The following is a 17,941-nucleotide window of genomic DNA, read 5'->3' as shown; positions in this document are numbered from 1 at the left end:
ACGCGTCGAGCAACAATTGGGATGGGATTGTAGGTGTGAAGCTGGGGGGAGGGTCTTTAGCGGATATTGGACTTGATGGCTGAGCCGGGGTGGTGTGGCAATTATTTTAAAGGGATGATCTGTATATGCGCTGATAGTGAGATATCAGATTACTCGGTGCGTACTCAGTGCGTACCCAGTCCATGCTCAGTGATCAGATTCCTCCCTTTTGGAAGGTCTGAATTGCATGATAGCATAAGATCCTATTAGAAGGTCAATCTCATCAATAGATCTCGCAATTGGTCCCTGCATGGTCCCTGTAAGTTGCCATTTCCTCTTCAAAACCTGCTTTCGCGCTTTTCTTGTTACTTTATTGTTCACTTTCACCGATCATGGGGAAAAAAAATCCTTCTTCCATGGTGAAGATGCTGAAAGTGGCTCCATTGCAAGAGCTACGTTATTCTACAAAAATGCGCTGTCTTTCGTATTTCCACGAAAAGGGGATGGATCATGGAGCATTCTGAATGGACTGGACTGGATTTGGAAAATCTGCTGTACATTTTGTTCTCCTAGGTATTAAAGACGCTGGCAGCTACTTTAGATGGTTTTAGAGCATTACTAAACTACTCAATCCTCAGGAAGTACGATGGACCAAAACGGCCCAAACTCTGGCCATTCCCACGAAACAGCGATCCCACGATTGGAAGTCACAGTAGTGATTAAGTCCCGGGCACATGCATAACGTACATCCCACACAGTAGTCAGGCAGACGTAGTAAGAGGTCGTTGAACCCAAGACTTTTACCATTCTATTCTTTGCTATTTTTTGCATACGCGCCGGTAAATGCGAGAAAGCAGATTATTATTATTATTATTATTATTATTATTGTTCATACACGCATCTGTCAGCCCTATAGGCCGAGTGGCGGCAGGTCCTGCGGGGCAGCCGGGTAAGCCGCCGTAATGGTAGTCGCTATGTACATCGTCGTCTTAATACACATATCCTGATATCTCATTCCGCATGTTGTATGTCCCGTGCTGCTGGTTTCGTACTGCTGTTCCCGTGGCCACGAAGATCCATGGGCTTGTTGGATATTATCTCGTTTCCGTCCCTACTTCTGCAAGCGCGTAACCTCGGCTGCACTGCGAGAAAGCAGATATTATTTATTATTTACATGTAGAGATATTCACAATAAACGCAATCATGTATGTATGATCTGTCCAATATGGATTGGTTTTCTGGTTTTCCTTTGTGTCTACCGTAGCCCGTAATCCCCGACTCTCCGAGAGCTATCATTCCTTGTTGATGTTCACCGCATACTTGCTGCGCTTTCGAATCCTCGGTCCGTAAATGTGAAGCAAGTAGGGAACAGGAGCCATGATGCCACTGATAGAACCAAGGATCGTAAGCGCGAAGTGAACACCAATGGAGCGATAAATCGGGCCACCAGCAACAGTTACACCTCCCGCAACCACATATCGTGTGAAAACAAGAAATCCCAATGCGGAAGCCGAGTATATATCGTAGGAATCGATGAGATACATATAGGCCGCGATGAAAATAGTCGTGATACCGTAGCCGAAGAGGACGGAGGCGGCGAGCGGGGACCAGATTGAAATAGATGGCTGAATGCGCAGGGAAAGAAAGGAATGTTAATCACTGATATATTATTCACAGAACTGAGCACTTACATCACTTGACCATCCCATCCAGAACAAACTGATTGGCACTGCTGGAGCACCGCCAAGCATCGCATACCAAAGTCTTGTCTCAGGTGCAATGACCGAGGTTTTTTGGTACTCCTTCAAAGTCCAGGAATAAACCACTGGCACCACACAGCTGACAAGCAGGATACCAACCAGCATACCAGCCCAGCAAAGGCTAGTGAGTCCTTGTGAGATGCCGTATGTCTCGCCAAACACGTACGTGTATCCCTCCAGAAAGGTGAAGAGGACGATATAGATGATGGTTAAATAGAGCGACATCAGGAGGATGATCAACTCAGAGTAGGACATCGCAAACGGTCGGCATACAGAGGTCTTCAGACGCTGGCCTAGACTCTCGCGTTTCATCCCCATCGGAGCTCTGTATCTTTTGTTCCCAGTTTCTTGCCAAAGGATTCTTGCCTTCCACTGCAGAATGAGATTACCGTATGTCTCAGGCTGGAGCAACAGAACAATAAAAAGAACTAGAGACCCCATAATAAGCATGATCCATTCCAACCAGCGCCACCCCAAGCTAGTGGGGACGTAGCTACCAACAATCTGGCCGATCATCGGCCCTGCGAATGCCGGTATAGCATAGACAGGAAAAGCATATGCCCTCTGCGCCGGGTTCCACAAATCTGCGACTGTGCTACCAGCGCAGCTGAGTGGAGTAGAAGCGAAAAGGCCCGCGAAAAAGCGAAAAATAAGGTGACTGTGCAGGCTCGGGGCGAGTCCTGAGGCCATAATAAAAAATCAAAAAAATGAGCATCGTCGTTAAATACACTGCGTTGCGCCCAAAGGTCTCAGAAAAGGGGCCAGATAATAGGGAGCCGCACGCAAATCCGATGAGGAACAATCCTTTAATATGATGTAAAAGATCAGCTCTTGTGAGAAGCACGATTACAAAGAGATTTTATCATACCTGTCGCGAGAGAGCCAACAACTTCAGATACTTGGAAGTTCTCGCTATATTCCTTGACACCGCAAGCATCAATTGCAGATGCTGCAGAGACAGAAAGTGCTATTAAAGAGACCAAGAAGGTCATGAACAGCTTTCGCTTGACGCTCTGATTTGCAAGGTTGAGCGGATCATCTTGTCCTTCCCAGCCCACGAGTATGAAATCACTTGAGACAATCGCTTGCTCAGGGAGTTGTTTTTCCAAAGTGCTGTCATGAGTGCTCAAACGACAGCTATGCAACTCATGTCAGATAAGTAGCGTTTAGACCATTCCGCAAGCACTTATCTCTCATTATGAAGAGACCCGACAATATGGTCCTGGCAGTCGCATTCTTGACTGAGTTCTGATAAGTGCCGGCGAACCGCTTGCCGAATTCGTTGGTACTGGAAGTAGGCCTCCATTGCGATTGGCTGCTCAAAGATTACCTAGGTATGAAACCGAAGCCCAATTAACAAGGATGAGGGAATATATAAGTATTGAAAGCTAAGCTAAACCACTATGGTGGTCTTGTCTCATTCATAATCACATACTTTTCGACTGCCAGCATCTCCGACAGCATCTCCGAAGCCCATGATCCCATCAAGCAGCACAAGTAGGCTGGTTATCTAGTAGCCTTGTGAATTCTTACTTGCTCCAGTTTTCATGCATCGGAGATGTTGCTGTGGAAAGTGGAACCGTCGTATCTCCGATTCCTCTAATTCCGATCTCATGCCCTCCTTTCTCCGTTGGATGTTCAATCTAGCAGTATGTAGAATTCACATCTTGAACTCCTTACTTCTATGCCCTGAATCCGACTTGCCGAACTTTGAGCATTATATGTGGCTTCTGTCCTCTTCTAACGATCATGTTATGGTACACAAGCTCTATCAAATTTTATGTTTCTATTCTGCCCTTTGCCGCTCGCACCAGAGCGACAGCTGTGAAGAGAAACCCAAAGCACACGCCTGTGCACAATCATCATGTGAGTAAGCAGACGTTTGTGTCGCTGAGACGATTAACTAAATAATGACCCAGACTTAAACAAACACGTATGGTTATGCAATTGCAAATCGAGACTCTGTTCAATAATGAGGGCATCCTCCCAAGAACGGAAGCACACCCTCTTCCTATCGTAATCGACCACGCACCACTATGTGGTACTGTCTTGCTTAGCTGTCACAGCCCACTATTTGGCTCGCTCAGAATGACCCTGGAAGGTTTTCCATCTCTCAAATTTACATTAACGTCCTTGATGCTAATTCTGCAGGTGATCTGATAAACCAAATCTGCCTACAGTCGGAAAGCACGTATAGGCTCAAAACAAACGGTCAACGAGCAAGTAATTACAATTATTTAAAAAAAAAATGCCAGTTGACAAATCCGGGGCAGGCTACTTTCTTCGGTGCAAGAGAGCAGGGTTTCTGCAACGGGAAATCCATCTGGTGCCCAGCAGATATCGGTCCCGTTTACTTTCAACGTTTCTGATCAGGTTCTCCCACTATATGGGTCGAAAATCTCGACATTCGATACACCTCCATCAACTTGCGTTAGTTACTCCGGAGATGTAGATTCGGATCCGATCGAGTACGCGCATTGCTATATTCCTTATCGAATTCGATCCCAGGTCATTCAAGATGGGCATGTTGTTGGGGAAATAGTGCAGCCGTTTAAGCTCTATATGATCTCAGGCATTCAACCGCCTCTCTGCCCTGACGATTTCCCAGGCGAATATCGTCTCTTTGATCAAAGAACTTTCTCGTTTTTTCATATAAAACGGCATTGTCATGTGACTGTAGAGACACAAGAGCCGCATCCAATCTTTATGACCAATGCTCACCCGTCAACTACGATTAATGTCCATTTGAAATGATGCATGTTACGACATGCTCGTCCAGATAGCATTCCGGGACCTAGCTTCGATGAATTTTCCATTCTTCTCATGTCAAAAACTTAGTTTTTTGTCACTCCTCGCTCTCATATACCGACTTCCTTTGAAATTGTCGACTCTCTTGATACGGCGGGATCCTCGTCAGTTCATTTTCGACAAAAAAGCAAAATGGAACTGTCAACATGGGAATATGCTGAACACTCTGGCTCTGGTACCTTGAATCAGCTCGATTGCATGATGCTATCACAATTGCGAATGTATGTGCTTAGTCTGATTTTCTCACAGAATGCCATACAAGATGTTGTGGAGGAGTAAGATGGGTAACTGATGCAGCACTTCTCATCAATTGTGCCAGTATGAAATTTCCTCCACCAACTTTTTTCTCCCCATGGGTATACCGCAAATATGTCATTCAGTTGACCTTCAGCCTCGATAGATACCCGGGACAAGAACTTCGCCTACAGATACCTGTGCAGGTACTTTACTGAGCTTGAGAAAGGTCGAACGGTGAATTAGTTGAGGGGGTTACGGCTTCTGTAGCGGCCATGGGGAGTGTGCTTATATAGTAATAATATGTCAAACTGAGCATGACACCAGTGATCCACTATGCTCCACTCTCAGCGATGGCCGCTTTCTATGCCCGATATATGCGACATTCATGCATAAGCGAGACTTGGTGGGGTGTACTTTGTACTGCAGGGTATGTATTAGACTGATCACTGGTTCTCGTGCATACAGAAAGATGTTTCCTGTCTGAGGCACCAATATGCTGCACATTTGTAACAAATAGTGCTCTTCAACAATGGTCATATACCAATCCTGCTGTGTTCACAGAAATAAATGCCAGTCAGGATAAAATTTTTGGGAGGATGACTGTTTCAAGGTGCTCTATGTTCTCACTTTACCACTGCTGGCCAAATTCACATCATCACATGAACTTGCTCAATAATCTAAGTGCACAAGATGTGAAACCCCACCCCCCAAAGGAATCGGATAGCTACTTCTGACTTGTGTATTAGTTTCTTGGCCTGTCGTTTTGTCAGCATAGCATCAACTGTCCGTTTCAACTGGCAGTCTCTGCAGCCCAAGGCGGTTCTCAACTTTCGTTCAATCCGACTAGGGATCGTATCGGACTTAATGAATCGCACGGCTTGGATCAGGGGATGGCCGGTAGATGGCCCAAAGAAACCCATGAGAGAGGCAAAAATTTGGGCAAAAGTTGGGATGGGCATTTGACCAGAGGGAAGGGAAACAAACCATGGGCAGTGAATGGGCATAAATAGGTGGGGAGAGCTGGGCAAAATATGGACATGGGAGCTTTCAATCTCCTGTGGATCTCAGCCTAGCTCACAGGATAGCCGGTTATGTTCCTGTGAGCTTTGAGCATGCTTGTTGGATACAGATCGATCGAGAGGGACATGGCCACAATTGACCGTCAGATTGATGCCAGCGCTCTGACCAGGGACCAGGGGGGTTAAGAAGGAATGGTAGTCAGGAGCAATACGATAGGAAGCAGACATTGGTTGACGCACTAGCATGATGCATTTTATTGAGGCTGCCTTACTCAGGCTGCTCACCCATCGGCTTACCCTCTACTCAGTGATCAGGTCAGACCGCTCAGGGAGGGCTCAGGGCTATTCAGGGCTACTCAGCGAGCCAAAAACCACCAGGGATAAACACGAATACGGAAAGAAGCAGGTAGCGACAGTCCAAGGATATCAATTTCGTATGTACTAGAAAGCAAGAAAAATATATATTCACACTAAATGCGCATCACTAGGCTCTTTGGTTCGAAAAAAAAAAAAAAAAGAGGTATCAGAAGAAAAAAAGAATCACCCCCGAACCTTCCGGTAACTAGGAGGACTCCAAGAATGCTTAACGAGTTTCCCAGCCCAGACAGGAACCACAGACACAGCGCAGACAACCACAACTCGCCAGAGCCAGTCGACAGTAATCACATAGTGCAGGTCGAAGTAGTCGCCCAGGAACGGGACACTAGCTGCGTAGACAAGGGCGGTACCGAGGAGACAGATGATCATGATTGGATGCCAGGTGGTGATGGAAATGGCGACCATGAGCAATTCGTTGAGCACAAGGGCTGTGAACGACACGCTGATGAGCCGTGGGCCGGTGATGGTGTCCAGCAGGATCTGCGAGAGTCCTTCGATCACGGCGCCTTGGTAGACTGAGATGAAAACCCAGATGAAAAATGAGCGGTAGCTTAAGCTGCGGCCAGATTTTAGCTCCTTGTATAGTTCGGGGTAGAGGTTGGCCAGATGTTCGTCCACGTCGCGGTCAAAAACCAGGGAGAAAACCGGGGCGTTGGTGTATATTGTGGCATAGCCGACCATGAGCCAATTGATGAAGAGACCTTTCGGATCGAAGCTGCTGGCAATGCTGTACATTGTTTGGCATGCACTGATGACAAGACCACGATGCATGATAAACTGTGCTAACTTCGCTGACCGCTTGTAGGAGTTGCGTCCGTGCCAGACGAGAAGTTTCGTCAGGTGATGGAACTGGGTGATGCTAAAATCCGCTGCAAGTGACGCCTGGCGACCTTCTTTGCCAACAATGCCAATACCGACATCGGCTGCTTGGATCATCGATACATCGTTACCACCATCGCCAATACAGCACACCCGTTTCTTGGTGTGTTGACGAATCAAATCCGCAATCTGTGCCTTTTGGGACGGCGAGCATCGACAAGCAACGACAGCTGGGAGCAGAACCGCAAGGGAGATGAACTGTGACCTAAACTGGCCCAGCATCAATGATAAAGACTCGCCATCAATGAGCAAGCAGCAATCGGTCTTGTTGCGGATAAAATCCAGGGCTTCTTGGGCGGCCGATGGATCAGTAACTTTGGCGACGGTATGGATATATTGTCCTCTTGCCACCAACTTCGCCGAAATGGCGACACAGCGTGCTGTCTCCACCTTGTCTCCGGTCAACATCCAAATCTTCACACCTGCATTGCGGAGAAGCTCGAGAGACGGCTTGACATCTTTCTGTAACCTGTCTTCCACACCCGTTACTCCGAGAAGTTCCAGATCCCGTTCCAGATGTTCATTGACAACCTTGGCCATTCCCGCATCACGACCCTGCAGTGCAAGCGATGCTTGCTTGTACTTTGCCGTAAACTCTTGGTATTGCTGCATGGGAAGCCGCCTTCTGCCGACAACCAGTGTCCGCAGACCCTCTCGAGCCATGTTAGCGGTCTCCTCATCGAGCCAGTCATTTGCCGCAACGATCGAAGTCATCACAGTATCAGCACCCTTCTGGTAGAACCATATTTCACTGTTGTCCGTTGGAGATTCCAGTATCCCGTCATGCTCGAATTGGACGATGATACCCATGCGCTTGCTGTCCGACGTAAACGGGAAGATATCCAGAATGCGCACACGCACCACAACTTGCCCATTATCGGTAGACTCAAGTACGATCGACTGTCGGTCGCGATAGGCTAGCTTGAGTCCTACCTCTTCCGTGTACCGAACAATGGCGATCTCGTCGGGCGATGAAGCTTGGTAGTTCGTAACCTTTACACCATCCTCTTCATCTGTAGTCGGCGTGACATTGTGACATAGGGCAAGTGCTAGAACGAGGTCTCTGACACGAGAGCCAATCTCTCTTCTAGTACGGGGAGCAGTTCCAGTTCCTGCTTGAGCGCCAAAGACGGAGGAGGGAGTGACCAATTCATTTCCGGCAAAACTTTGATGAATATACGAGGCAACTTCATCCATGGCATCATTCGCGTATGAGACCGTTCCAACATGGATCTTCTTCAATTCCATTTCTACAGATGTTAGATAGATTACCAAATTCCCGGGAAAGGTACTCACCATTTTGGGTCAGAGTCCCTGTCTTGTCCGAGAGGAGATACTCTATCCTGCCAAGGTCTTCGGGAATCGTACTTGTCCTAACAACAGTATCCGGGATATCGTTGTCTCGTTCGATAAATCGACCGTACACGGATTTGGCCATATCCAAATTGACACGCAGACTCATGGGAATGATGGTCGAGAAGAGAATTAGATAAATCATAATCGCCACATACCACTCCTTATCGTTGGTGGGCTGAAACCCTTTCAATGCCACCAGGATAACTGAAAGCGCGAAAGTCAGAATGCAGAGGATCTTGGTTAGACTGTTGATTTCATATTCTAACAATCCGACCTTCGACCGAGACGGGGAGGTTGAGAGGGCGGCTCGCGTCTGCGAGCCTGTGTAGATGATGGCGGCATAGGTAGTGGTGTTTGATGCGAGAACAGTGTTCGCCCACGCGGTGTTGTCAATGTTCAACGGCGCAGAATTGTTCTGCGGGTTTTCACCTTCATCATCCCTCCCATTTTGGGACTTGTGAACGTGTGCATCATAGAAGCCAGAGGGTGGCTCTAATTCGATGGCACCAACAAATTCATTGACTCTCTGGTCTGGGGCGCTGGCGGTAATCTTAAGCCTAGTAAGCTCACCGAGGAGTAGGCTCTGAGACAACACAGAAGGCAAACGCAATTTCCAGTCCGTTTCACCATCTAACTGATCAGTCCGGATAAAAGTATCAGCAGCAGACGAATTTTTCTCATTTGGCGTGGCAGTAGAGCTGGGTGCTGGATCCGTAGGTGCTGACGGCCCTTGGTCCGAATCGATCAGGTCGACGGGAGATTCAGTAACGGGTTCTTGCTGCGTAATGGTAGTGTCGGCGGAAATGCTTTTTAGGATGACAACATCCGCGGGCAGACGTTGATTCTTCCGGACTTTCAGAACATCGCCGACCTTTAGATCCCGAGACTTCTTCGTAATCTCCAACACGTGTTCATTCGTTCTCCTTGTAGACCCATCAAGCGACAAAACGGTGAACTCCTCGGAATTTGCTTCGGCATCCCTTCTGCGACGGCCAATGTCATCCAAAGCCTCCTTTCCTAGCGATATTGAAACCACAAAAGCCAACGGTGCGATGTATGACGACATATAGCCGATTCGAAGGACGGGAATAATCTGCGAGAGAGCGACCAATAGGAAGTAGATGTTGAAAAAGAAGGAAAATTCGTTGTAAAGAGTACGGGGTAGGAAGGACCATGGTGTGTATTTCGCGTTCGATACGATGTTCGGGGGGTATTTCGATCTTTGCGCTTGCCCAACTAGCACATCTCGTGGCGGCTGGGATTCTGCCGTGACGGGCGCCTTTCTGGACGAACGATTGAATATGGTGCTAAACCCGGAGAACCGTAACCGGAATCCCTTTTTCGATGTCGGTCCTTGGTTGCTTAACGAATGAGCGGATATGCGCCGGTCTTCGTGAAGCAACGGCGCATCATCGTCAGTCAAATTATGGGAGCTCGCCTGCGATCTCCGCATCCTGCCACCATCCTGGTCCTCCAGCAGACCGTTTGTGTCCTCTTCCGACTCCCTATGCTTCATTCCGGAGACGCTGCGCCTCAACCGGTTTCCAACGCCGGCACGTAACTTTCTCAATGCAATTCCAGGGCCGTATCCTCCTTGGCCGGTTGAGCCATCCCTTGAGAGCCGTGAAGGTCGATGACCTGGAGCGGTATCCGGATCGAGTTCCTCGAGGTCCAGGTCGGAATCGGAGTCGGAGTCGGTAGGGATGCTGGCGCTGTCGTGCGGGTGCACATAATCGGGTGACGAAGACATCATGCGAATATAAAGCGGTGAAGCCTCACTGATTGCTCTCACATGAAGAGAAGTGATGCGTGGACTCCTACAGCGCAGAACCAAATGTCATGACAAGCTGTAGTTGGAGGGTTTCAGGGAGTCATTGTTCTTCTCGAGTGTGAGAGGCTGCGTCAGCAAAACAGTTTAGGGTGGAGTCGCACTGAGGGGCGTCGTAATAGGTATAATAAAAGACAGGCCCGCCGTCTGGATGGGAGAGAAAGTGTCATTGAGCTATTCCTACTTTAGGTCTTAGGGAGATCGTCCACTTTCTGGCAGCCTAAATGCAGGCGGTGGGCTGGTGGGTCACATGATTACAGCCACTGCGCCACATGATGATGTCAATGTTTGGGTGTCTTATATAGAAGTACTTGTATACAGAGTACCTTAGGTTAAGCACGAATATTCTATTAAGTTGAGCCAATGTGTTTAATATGACTATGAATTCCGGAGATTTTGGCATTGCAGACGACGCAGCTACTCATTGATCTGATACCTCTAGCGGGGAAATACTCCGTATACTAAAGACTTCTAGAGCCCTAATACACATTGGACGCGTTACGAAATCAGAAACAGACATCAGAAATTCAAAAATCAATCTTGAAGCTAGTAATGACCTATAGGGCATGACTATGAGAGCTTCACCTGGATTGTCGACCAATTTCATTCCAACATGCGAAAATATATTTCCACCTCACATAGCGGAGCACTACATATACATATCTATGAAGATGCGGTTTGTACAAACTGATAGTATCTACACCTGTGGGCCTATCTCATTGAGTAACAAATAGACAGTGCTCTTACAGCTAATGTTAGGACAGCAAGAAAGGCTTCGACTCAGCCAATGTCAAGCTTATACGTGTGGGCAGCCCTGTTAGCTGGATATGCTGTAACAGTCACAACTTTTGCTGAACAGATCATAACATCAGAGATACACAATGCTAGACAGTGCTACAAAGGGTATATCGAAGATTGGATTGTTTTGATTGATGCCAGACGAGATCTCACTGAGCTATCAAGGCCCGGAATCTCGGTGCAATCGGAGGAATATCACGGCATTTGTCTGTAAAACCCGAGCCAGGACGTGAAACCTGAATATTGAATAGATCCCTGCCATAGCCAATGAATGCCAGTACGCCAATGACACGCTACATTCTGCATATTCGCCATGTTTTTCGGTATTCACATCGGCATCCTGTAGCACGTGATCCCGCTCAAAAAGGGATAGGTGTCACTTTCCGCCGGAAACGCGGTAAATCCGGTCCGATGACGGCGCATCATCCACCGGCCATGAGGCTCGCCGCAGAGCGGCTTTCGGCGTCAACGTCTGCACCACTCAACAGCTCAGGAACGCTGCCCCTCATGACTCCTGACTTCTCTTGTTCTCTGTGATGCATTTGTTTGATTGCGCTCTTTAATGTCGTCGTGATTTTGGCGTGTTTTTGATTTTAAAAGTTGTTTTCCGCCATCATTGGCCCTAGGCTGTCCGAGCATACCTCGGAGACGTGCTAGGTTTGCTTGTTGTTTTTATTTCCCTAATAATACAGAAAGATGTCACAGATTATGGCATCTTCAGACGAAACACCTTCATGGAATCCGGCGATGCTACCAGAACGACATGGAACTCCGGCAGCGACTGATTCGAGTGACCTGACAACGAATTCGAATGTTGACACGACCGAACCCGTTCCTCCACCCATTTCCTCCGAATCAGTTGACGATGACATTGCGTTTCTCGAAGGTGGTGCTGTAGAAGAACCCAGCGCTTCAACCGATGTACAACAAGACGCGTCGATGGACGTAATTGAATCGAGCCGCGCTTTGGAAGCCGAAGTTTCCTCGAAACCCAACAAATCGCCAGAAGGAACCGTACCTGACGAGACAACGACTGCAGTGACCGATGCTGATAATACAGAGACAACTCAGACTGTTGCGGAAACACTGGTCAAAGAAGATGGCAAGCACCTTTCCAACGAGCCTGAACGGCAAATCGAACAAGATCCGTTTTCGTTTCCCGTGTCCGTGGATCAAACTGCCGGCCCAGCTGTCCAGGAGCAAACACAAGCTTACGACAGCTATGATAGGGCACCGCAAGCTGGCTATCTTGGAAACCAGGAACAAGTGGCTACGAATGTTGAAGTGAATGACACTGCTGGTAACTTCTGGGACGATGTCGAAGACGACGGCGGAGACGATTTCTTCGATCAGCTGAAGACGCAAACAAAGCCTATCTATATGCCACCAGAGCCTGAGACTAGATTCGAAGAGGGTGTCCCCTTGTTGTCTCCTCAATCCGCCGATTTTGAGCCTCTAGCTGAGACCAGAGCTGAGCCCCCTGAGACCCATGCTGAACCGACTGCTGAACCGACAATTGAACCTGTTGCGGAACCCACAGCCGAGCCGACAACGACGGCTGAGACTCAGATTCATAGAATATTCGATGGCGATGAAGATGAAGGGGAAGACTTCTTCAGTCAAGTTCAGAAGCCTGAACCAAAGCAGGAAACTCCGCATATCAAGCGCAAGAGCACGTCGGAGGCGATGGATGCTGTTGGCGAACCTTTGGATTCCCCCGTGGATGAGGCTACCCAGCAGTTTAACGAAATGTTGTTGGCACCGACATCGAATAATCAAGTGAAGAAGGCTTCTTCGGAGGAAGACTTGGCTGCAAGATGGCAGGCTGAACTATCTGATAATGAGGAACCTTTGGAGGAGGATCTTGCTGCGCGATGGGAGGCAGCATTAGATGACGACGATGATGATCTCCTTATGGATGAGGCAGCTGGGGATTCGACCACTGGCCAGGAACAGAATCTCCCGAACGTCAACGGAGCGAACAGATACGCACCTCAGACAGGCTTCAATGGGCCACAAGCCTTTGAAGCCCCGAGCGTGCCATCAACCACTTCATACACACCTCACCAACCATCAACATCGGACCTTCTCCAGGGTGCCGCTCCATCCAATTCGGCTCCTGCTCCCTCGTATTTCGCACCACAGCCGCCGCCGAAACCTGAAGCGAACAGGGCCGAGAGTTTTGCGGAGCGCTCCAAGCAAGGCTACAAGTCTCCGTATGATCTTCCGGAAGATTTGGCGCGTCCTCGCAGGCCCGCTAAGCCCGTTCTCACTGCTGGCCCTGTCGCACCTCCCGGACCCATCGCTCCCCCAGCAAGCGTCCCGCCAGCTGGGAGCATGCCGCCACCTCCTAGGACCAGTAGTATACCACCACCTGGGCCGTCTGCGGTACCACCGCCTCCAATGGGTGCTTCTCCGCCGCCAGCGGCAGCGGCTCCCGCCCCGAAGAACTTTTTCGAAGAGCTTCCCCTGCCTCCGCCGCGACCTAAATCTCGACCTGCGAGTTCAGGAAGGTACACCCCTAACCCTAGCACGGCACCGCCACCAGTTCCGGTTGCAAGCTATCCACCTCCGCCCCCACCAGCGAACCCTTATGCCGGAATCCCTCCTAATCCCAGCGCGATGACGACCGCATCGGCTGCGGTTTCTCAACCACCACCACCGCCGGCTAACCCTTCCGCTAACATTCCTTCTGGACCCAGCACGACGACTGCTCCAGCAGGGGTCTCGCATCCACTACCACCACCGGCGAATCCTTACGCTAACATCCCTCCTAATCCTCAACCGCCGAGTGAACCACAGGCACGACCGCAGCCACAGACACAACCACCGCTGCAGTCTCCTGAGCGACTGGAGCCTTACATGAACACCCTGGCTCCGACTCCCCCAGCTCCTCCCAGCGCTTCATCAAGATATTCTCCAAAGCCACCTGGTTTGCACACGGGAACGAAACCTCCGCCCTCGCCAAGATATTCACCTGCCCCGCCACCGGCTTCTGGTCCTGCACGCAATAATCGCTACGCTGCGCAACCGACCAGTGCCGCTGCGCCTGGACTGTCTCTTCCGTTCCAACCGCGCACGTCGAGTCCTTTGGCTTATCATGAGAAAGTTTCATACCAACCGGAAGAGCCCGCGAGACGGCCGTCTCTGGAGCCATCGGCGAGTCTTTCTCCGCCTAATCGTTTCCAGCCACGACCAAGCCTCGAACAGAGCCCTCCCCGTATCTCTGAGCCTTCTAATGATCTAGCCGAACCCAAGGTTGCGCAGGCCGAACCGGAAAAGGTGACTTCGCCGCTGAACCAGCAGCAGTTGTCTCCGCCTAGGAGCATGTACGCTCCGCCGACATATGTCAATGACTTTGCGAATCGCTTCCCACCTATGGCCACCGGGCCTCCGTCATTTCCTGTGATAGAGACACCCGATGCGGGCGAGTCCCAGTTCGTTCCTCCTCGCAGGTCTCAAACACAATCCCCTAGTCAGCAACTGTCAGGCCCTAAATTGTCAGTGCCTTCCATCGACCCTCTCCAGCGACCTGCTTCTGTGCACGGATCAGGCTCTCCAACGAAGGCCGTTAGTCCCTACGCACCTGCTCAAGTATCAGCCACCAGTCGTGTTACTTCTGAACCCCTCAATTTCATTCCGCCTAGCGATGGACAAGAGCTTGATCCTCTTCAACGATGGAAAGGAGCGCCAATTGTCACTTTTGGCTTCGGTGGCGCAGTGACGTCGTGTTTCCCGAAGCACATTCCCCGTTATAGCGCTGGACAACCTGCACCTATGATCAAGTCCTGCCCAGGTGAGGTGAAGGTATGCCAACTCAATGACTGGATACCACCTGCGGAGGGCATTGTGGCGCATCCGGGACCGCTCAAGAGCAAGTCGAAGAAGAAGGACGTTTTGAACTGGCTGTCGAGCAAAATCGCCGCGTTTGAGAACGAAGGATTCTCGGGTTCTGACGGACTGGAACCGGATTCGCATAAGCGGCACGAGGAGAAAATCCTTCTATGGAAAATCATCAGGGTATTGGTCGAGAAGGATGGCCTCTTGGATGGCTCGCCAGATGTCCAAAAGTCGCTGCGCGATGTCCTCTTCCCACACCTCCAGAACGCTGAAGCTGATCAGACGTATGGAAACGGCTATTCGGCACAAAACAATTTCCCAGCGTTGAATGCACCATCGCAACCTGACGCAATTGATTCGCGGTCGATTGACATGCTTCGAAACAACCTTATTCTCGGCGAACGCGAAAAAGCGGTATGGGGTGCAGTGGATAATCGATTATGGGGCCATGCTATGATTATCGCGTCTACTATGGAGAAGTCGGTTTGGAAGCAAGTCGTACAGGAATTCGTCCGGAGGGAAATAAGGTCTACGACAAGCAATGCCGAGTCGCTTGCTGCGGCATATGAGATCTTTGCTGGGAACTTCGAGGAGTGTGTCGATGAACTCGTCCCGCCGTCAGCCAGGGCTGGCTTGCAGATGGTCAGCACGGTTGATGGGCGGGGGTCATCTAAGAGCGCTCTCGATGGCTTGGACAGCTGGAAAGACACCTTGGGCATGGTCTTGAACAACCGCAGTCCCGAAGACTACCAAGCGTTGATTTCTCTTGGCCGACTATTGCTGAGCTACGGTCGTGTGGAAGCTGCGCATATATGCATGATCTTCTCTCGTGCTGCGGTATTTAGCGGTCCTGATGACCCGCAGGCGAGCATTGTTCTTCTGGGAGCTGATCATCAGCGTTCCCCATATTCGTTTGTGCATGATGAAGATGCAATTCTCCTCACGGAAGTATACGAGTTTGCAACATCTATTCTTGCGACTGCGCCTCAGCCCCCCTTGCCGCATCTGATAGGTTTCAAGCTCCACTATGCTTGGACACTCGCAGATCGCGGTCGCAAGTCGGAAGCCCAGCAGTACTGCGATGCGATTGCAGGTGTTTTGAAGGCGAGCACGAAACCTTCTGGTTACTATCACCTGCACTTGTTCTCTGCCATGGATGACTTGTCGGCGGTTTTGAGACAGACAAATAGTGATGGAAGCTCTTGGATCTCGAGACCAAGCATGGAGAAGGTGTCTGGGTCAATGTGGGCCAGGTTCAACAGCTTCGTTTCAGGAGAGGATAGCGATGCAGCATCTATCGGCTCTGGAAAGGCTGCAGATGCGGACGTTGGTCCTTTTGCCAGGGTCACTGGAACGCCTACTGTCAGCCGTTCGCCTTCTATGTCAGACTTGTACGGCGGGTACCCTGCACCTGGGGCGCAACCCATACCTGGAAACCCCGCCTCGCGGTACCACCCGACTAGCCAGTATGCGCCGAACTCGTCGCCTGAGCAGTTCCGTGGAAGATCGTCTATGGATTCCCAGAGGTCTTCTGGTGGTTTGGGATTCTCATTCGGACGCCGTGGTTCTCAAGAGCCTGCTACCCCGACTGAGAACAACTATTACCCCGGAGGGTCGTCATTCAGCTCTCCTCTGGCCGGTTACCAGTCCACTCCGCCACAGACATCGTACATGCCTCTTGCGCCTGTGGAGGAAGACCTGCCTTCGCAGCCACAACCACCGCAGCCGGTGTCCGTGCAGTCGCCAGCCGTCAATGGATCGCCCTACCAACCCCCGATGTACACTCCTGACACTTTTGCACAGCCATTTGCAGACCAGGGGGCGCCAAGCCGGCCACAGCCAGAGAGCTATGGCTACATGCCGCCCACAACAGGTTACGGTCCTCCTGTGGCTGAAGCCTCAACATCCGCCCCTCAATATCAGGAAGAAGATGACGAAGAGGAGAGGCCAAAGAAGTCGATTATGGATGATGATGACGATGACGACCTTGCAGCCCGCTCGGCCGCTCTGGCAAAGGCTGAGAGGGAGAGGCAGGATCAGGAAGCAAATGAAGCGTTCAGGAAGGCAGCGGAAGAAGATGGTGAGTCTTTTCTACTTTGGTAATTTGAAAACTTTGCTAACTAGCTATAGCCAAGAAAGCTCCACCGCCAAAGAAAGGATGGTTTGGAGGATGGTTCGGCGGAGGCTCCAAGAAGGAAGAGAGCGTCAACCCCAACAAACCCATCCGCGCGAAGCTTGGCGAGCAGAACTCCTTCTACTACGACACCGAGCTCAAGAAATGGGTCAACAAGAAAGACCCCAACTCCGCCACCGCGGCCGCAGCCCCACCACCACCCCCCCGAGCCGGCCCTGCCAGCAGGACTGGCAGCACCGCCAGTCTTCCCCCAACAGCTACACCCCCGATGGCCAGCGCAACAAGCCGACCGTCATCATCTGCAGGCGCATTTGCACCACCGCCGATGTCTGGAAGCCCGGCACCGCCATCTGGACTGGGCGCTCCGCCTCCGTTGCCCCGATCCGTGTCTACGGGTGCTGCGGCGCCAACTCCGCCTGGAAGCTCGGGGGGTTTGGCACCACCATCTAGACCTTCGACTTCTTTGAGCAATGCCAGCTCGATTGATGATTTGTTGGGGGCGCCTACTGCGCGTAAGGGGCCTTCTGGGAAGGGGAAGAAGAAGGGGCGGTATGTTGATGTGATGGCCAAGTAGTTGTACATTTGGGCCATTTTCCATCTTTCCCTTGTTCTTTTGCGTTGCAATGCCATGCATGCCATGTTGATACGACATGTTTGTTTTATTTGCTGTTTGCTGCACCGTTCATACTTGTTGTATTGCCCATTTATTCAGTTTATTCTTTATGAGTTTTGGAGACGACTTTACTCCCTATTGGTGCTACTTATGTTACTTCCCCTTCTGCGTTGCCTCAGCACATCCAGGCATTGTTTTTACTACATCTTGTCTTTGCTTGACGTGCCCTGTTTTATTATTACTTAGTAATTGTTCCTGTAATTCTCTTCGCTGTACGTCCTTTGCTTGCTTATGGGACTATGCTATGACAGT

At 50.2% G+C, this 17,941-nt stretch overlaps 3 protein-coding genes across 3 annotated transcripts; 1 reads left to right on the top strand and 2 right to left on the bottom strand.

The window, feature by feature from the left end:
• Positions 1-1,271: 1,271 nt before the first annotated feature.
• ACHE_50128S (uncharacterized protein) lies at positions 1,272-2,057 on the bottom strand (the record flags this gene model as incomplete). The annotated part of the gene is made up of 2 exons (XM_043279810.1): positions 1,272-1,604; positions 1,671-2,057. 2 exons carry the CDS (start codon positions 2,055-2,057, stop codon positions 1,272-1,274), a joined length of 720 nt encoding a protein of 239 aa, XP_043137452.1.
• Positions 2,058-6,343: 4,286 nt separating this feature from the next.
• Positions 6,344-10,169, bottom strand: NEO1 (aminophospholipid-translocating P4-type ATPase NEO1; the record flags this gene model as incomplete). Its single annotated transcript, XM_043279809.1, has 2 exons — positions 6,344-8,310; positions 8,357-10,169. 2 exons carry the CDS (start codon positions 10,167-10,169, stop codon positions 6,344-6,346), a joined length of 3,780 nt encoding a protein of 1,259 aa, XP_043137451.1.
• Positions 10,170-11,738: 1,569 nt separating this feature from the next.
• sec16 (COPII coat assembly protein SEC16) lies at positions 11,739-17,590 on the top strand (the record flags this gene model as incomplete). The annotated part of the gene is made up of 2 exons (XM_043279807.1): positions 11,739-16,962; positions 17,013-17,590. 2 exons carry the CDS (start codon positions 11,739-11,741, stop codon positions 17,588-17,590), a joined length of 5,802 nt encoding a protein of 1,933 aa, XP_043137450.1.
• Between the last annotated feature and the right edge of the window lie 351 nt (positions 17,591-17,941).

The sequence above is a fragment of the Aspergillus chevalieri genome, chromosome 5 (genome assembly GCF_016861735.1).
Source record: "Aspergillus chevalieri M1 DNA, chromosome 5, nearly complete sequence".
NCBI lineage: Eukaryota > Fungi > Ascomycota > Eurotiomycetes > Eurotiales > Aspergillaceae > Aspergillus > Aspergillus chevalieri.
The sequence above is the reverse complement of the archived record's forward strand: the minus strand, read 5'-3'. Positions and strand labels throughout refer to the sequence as shown.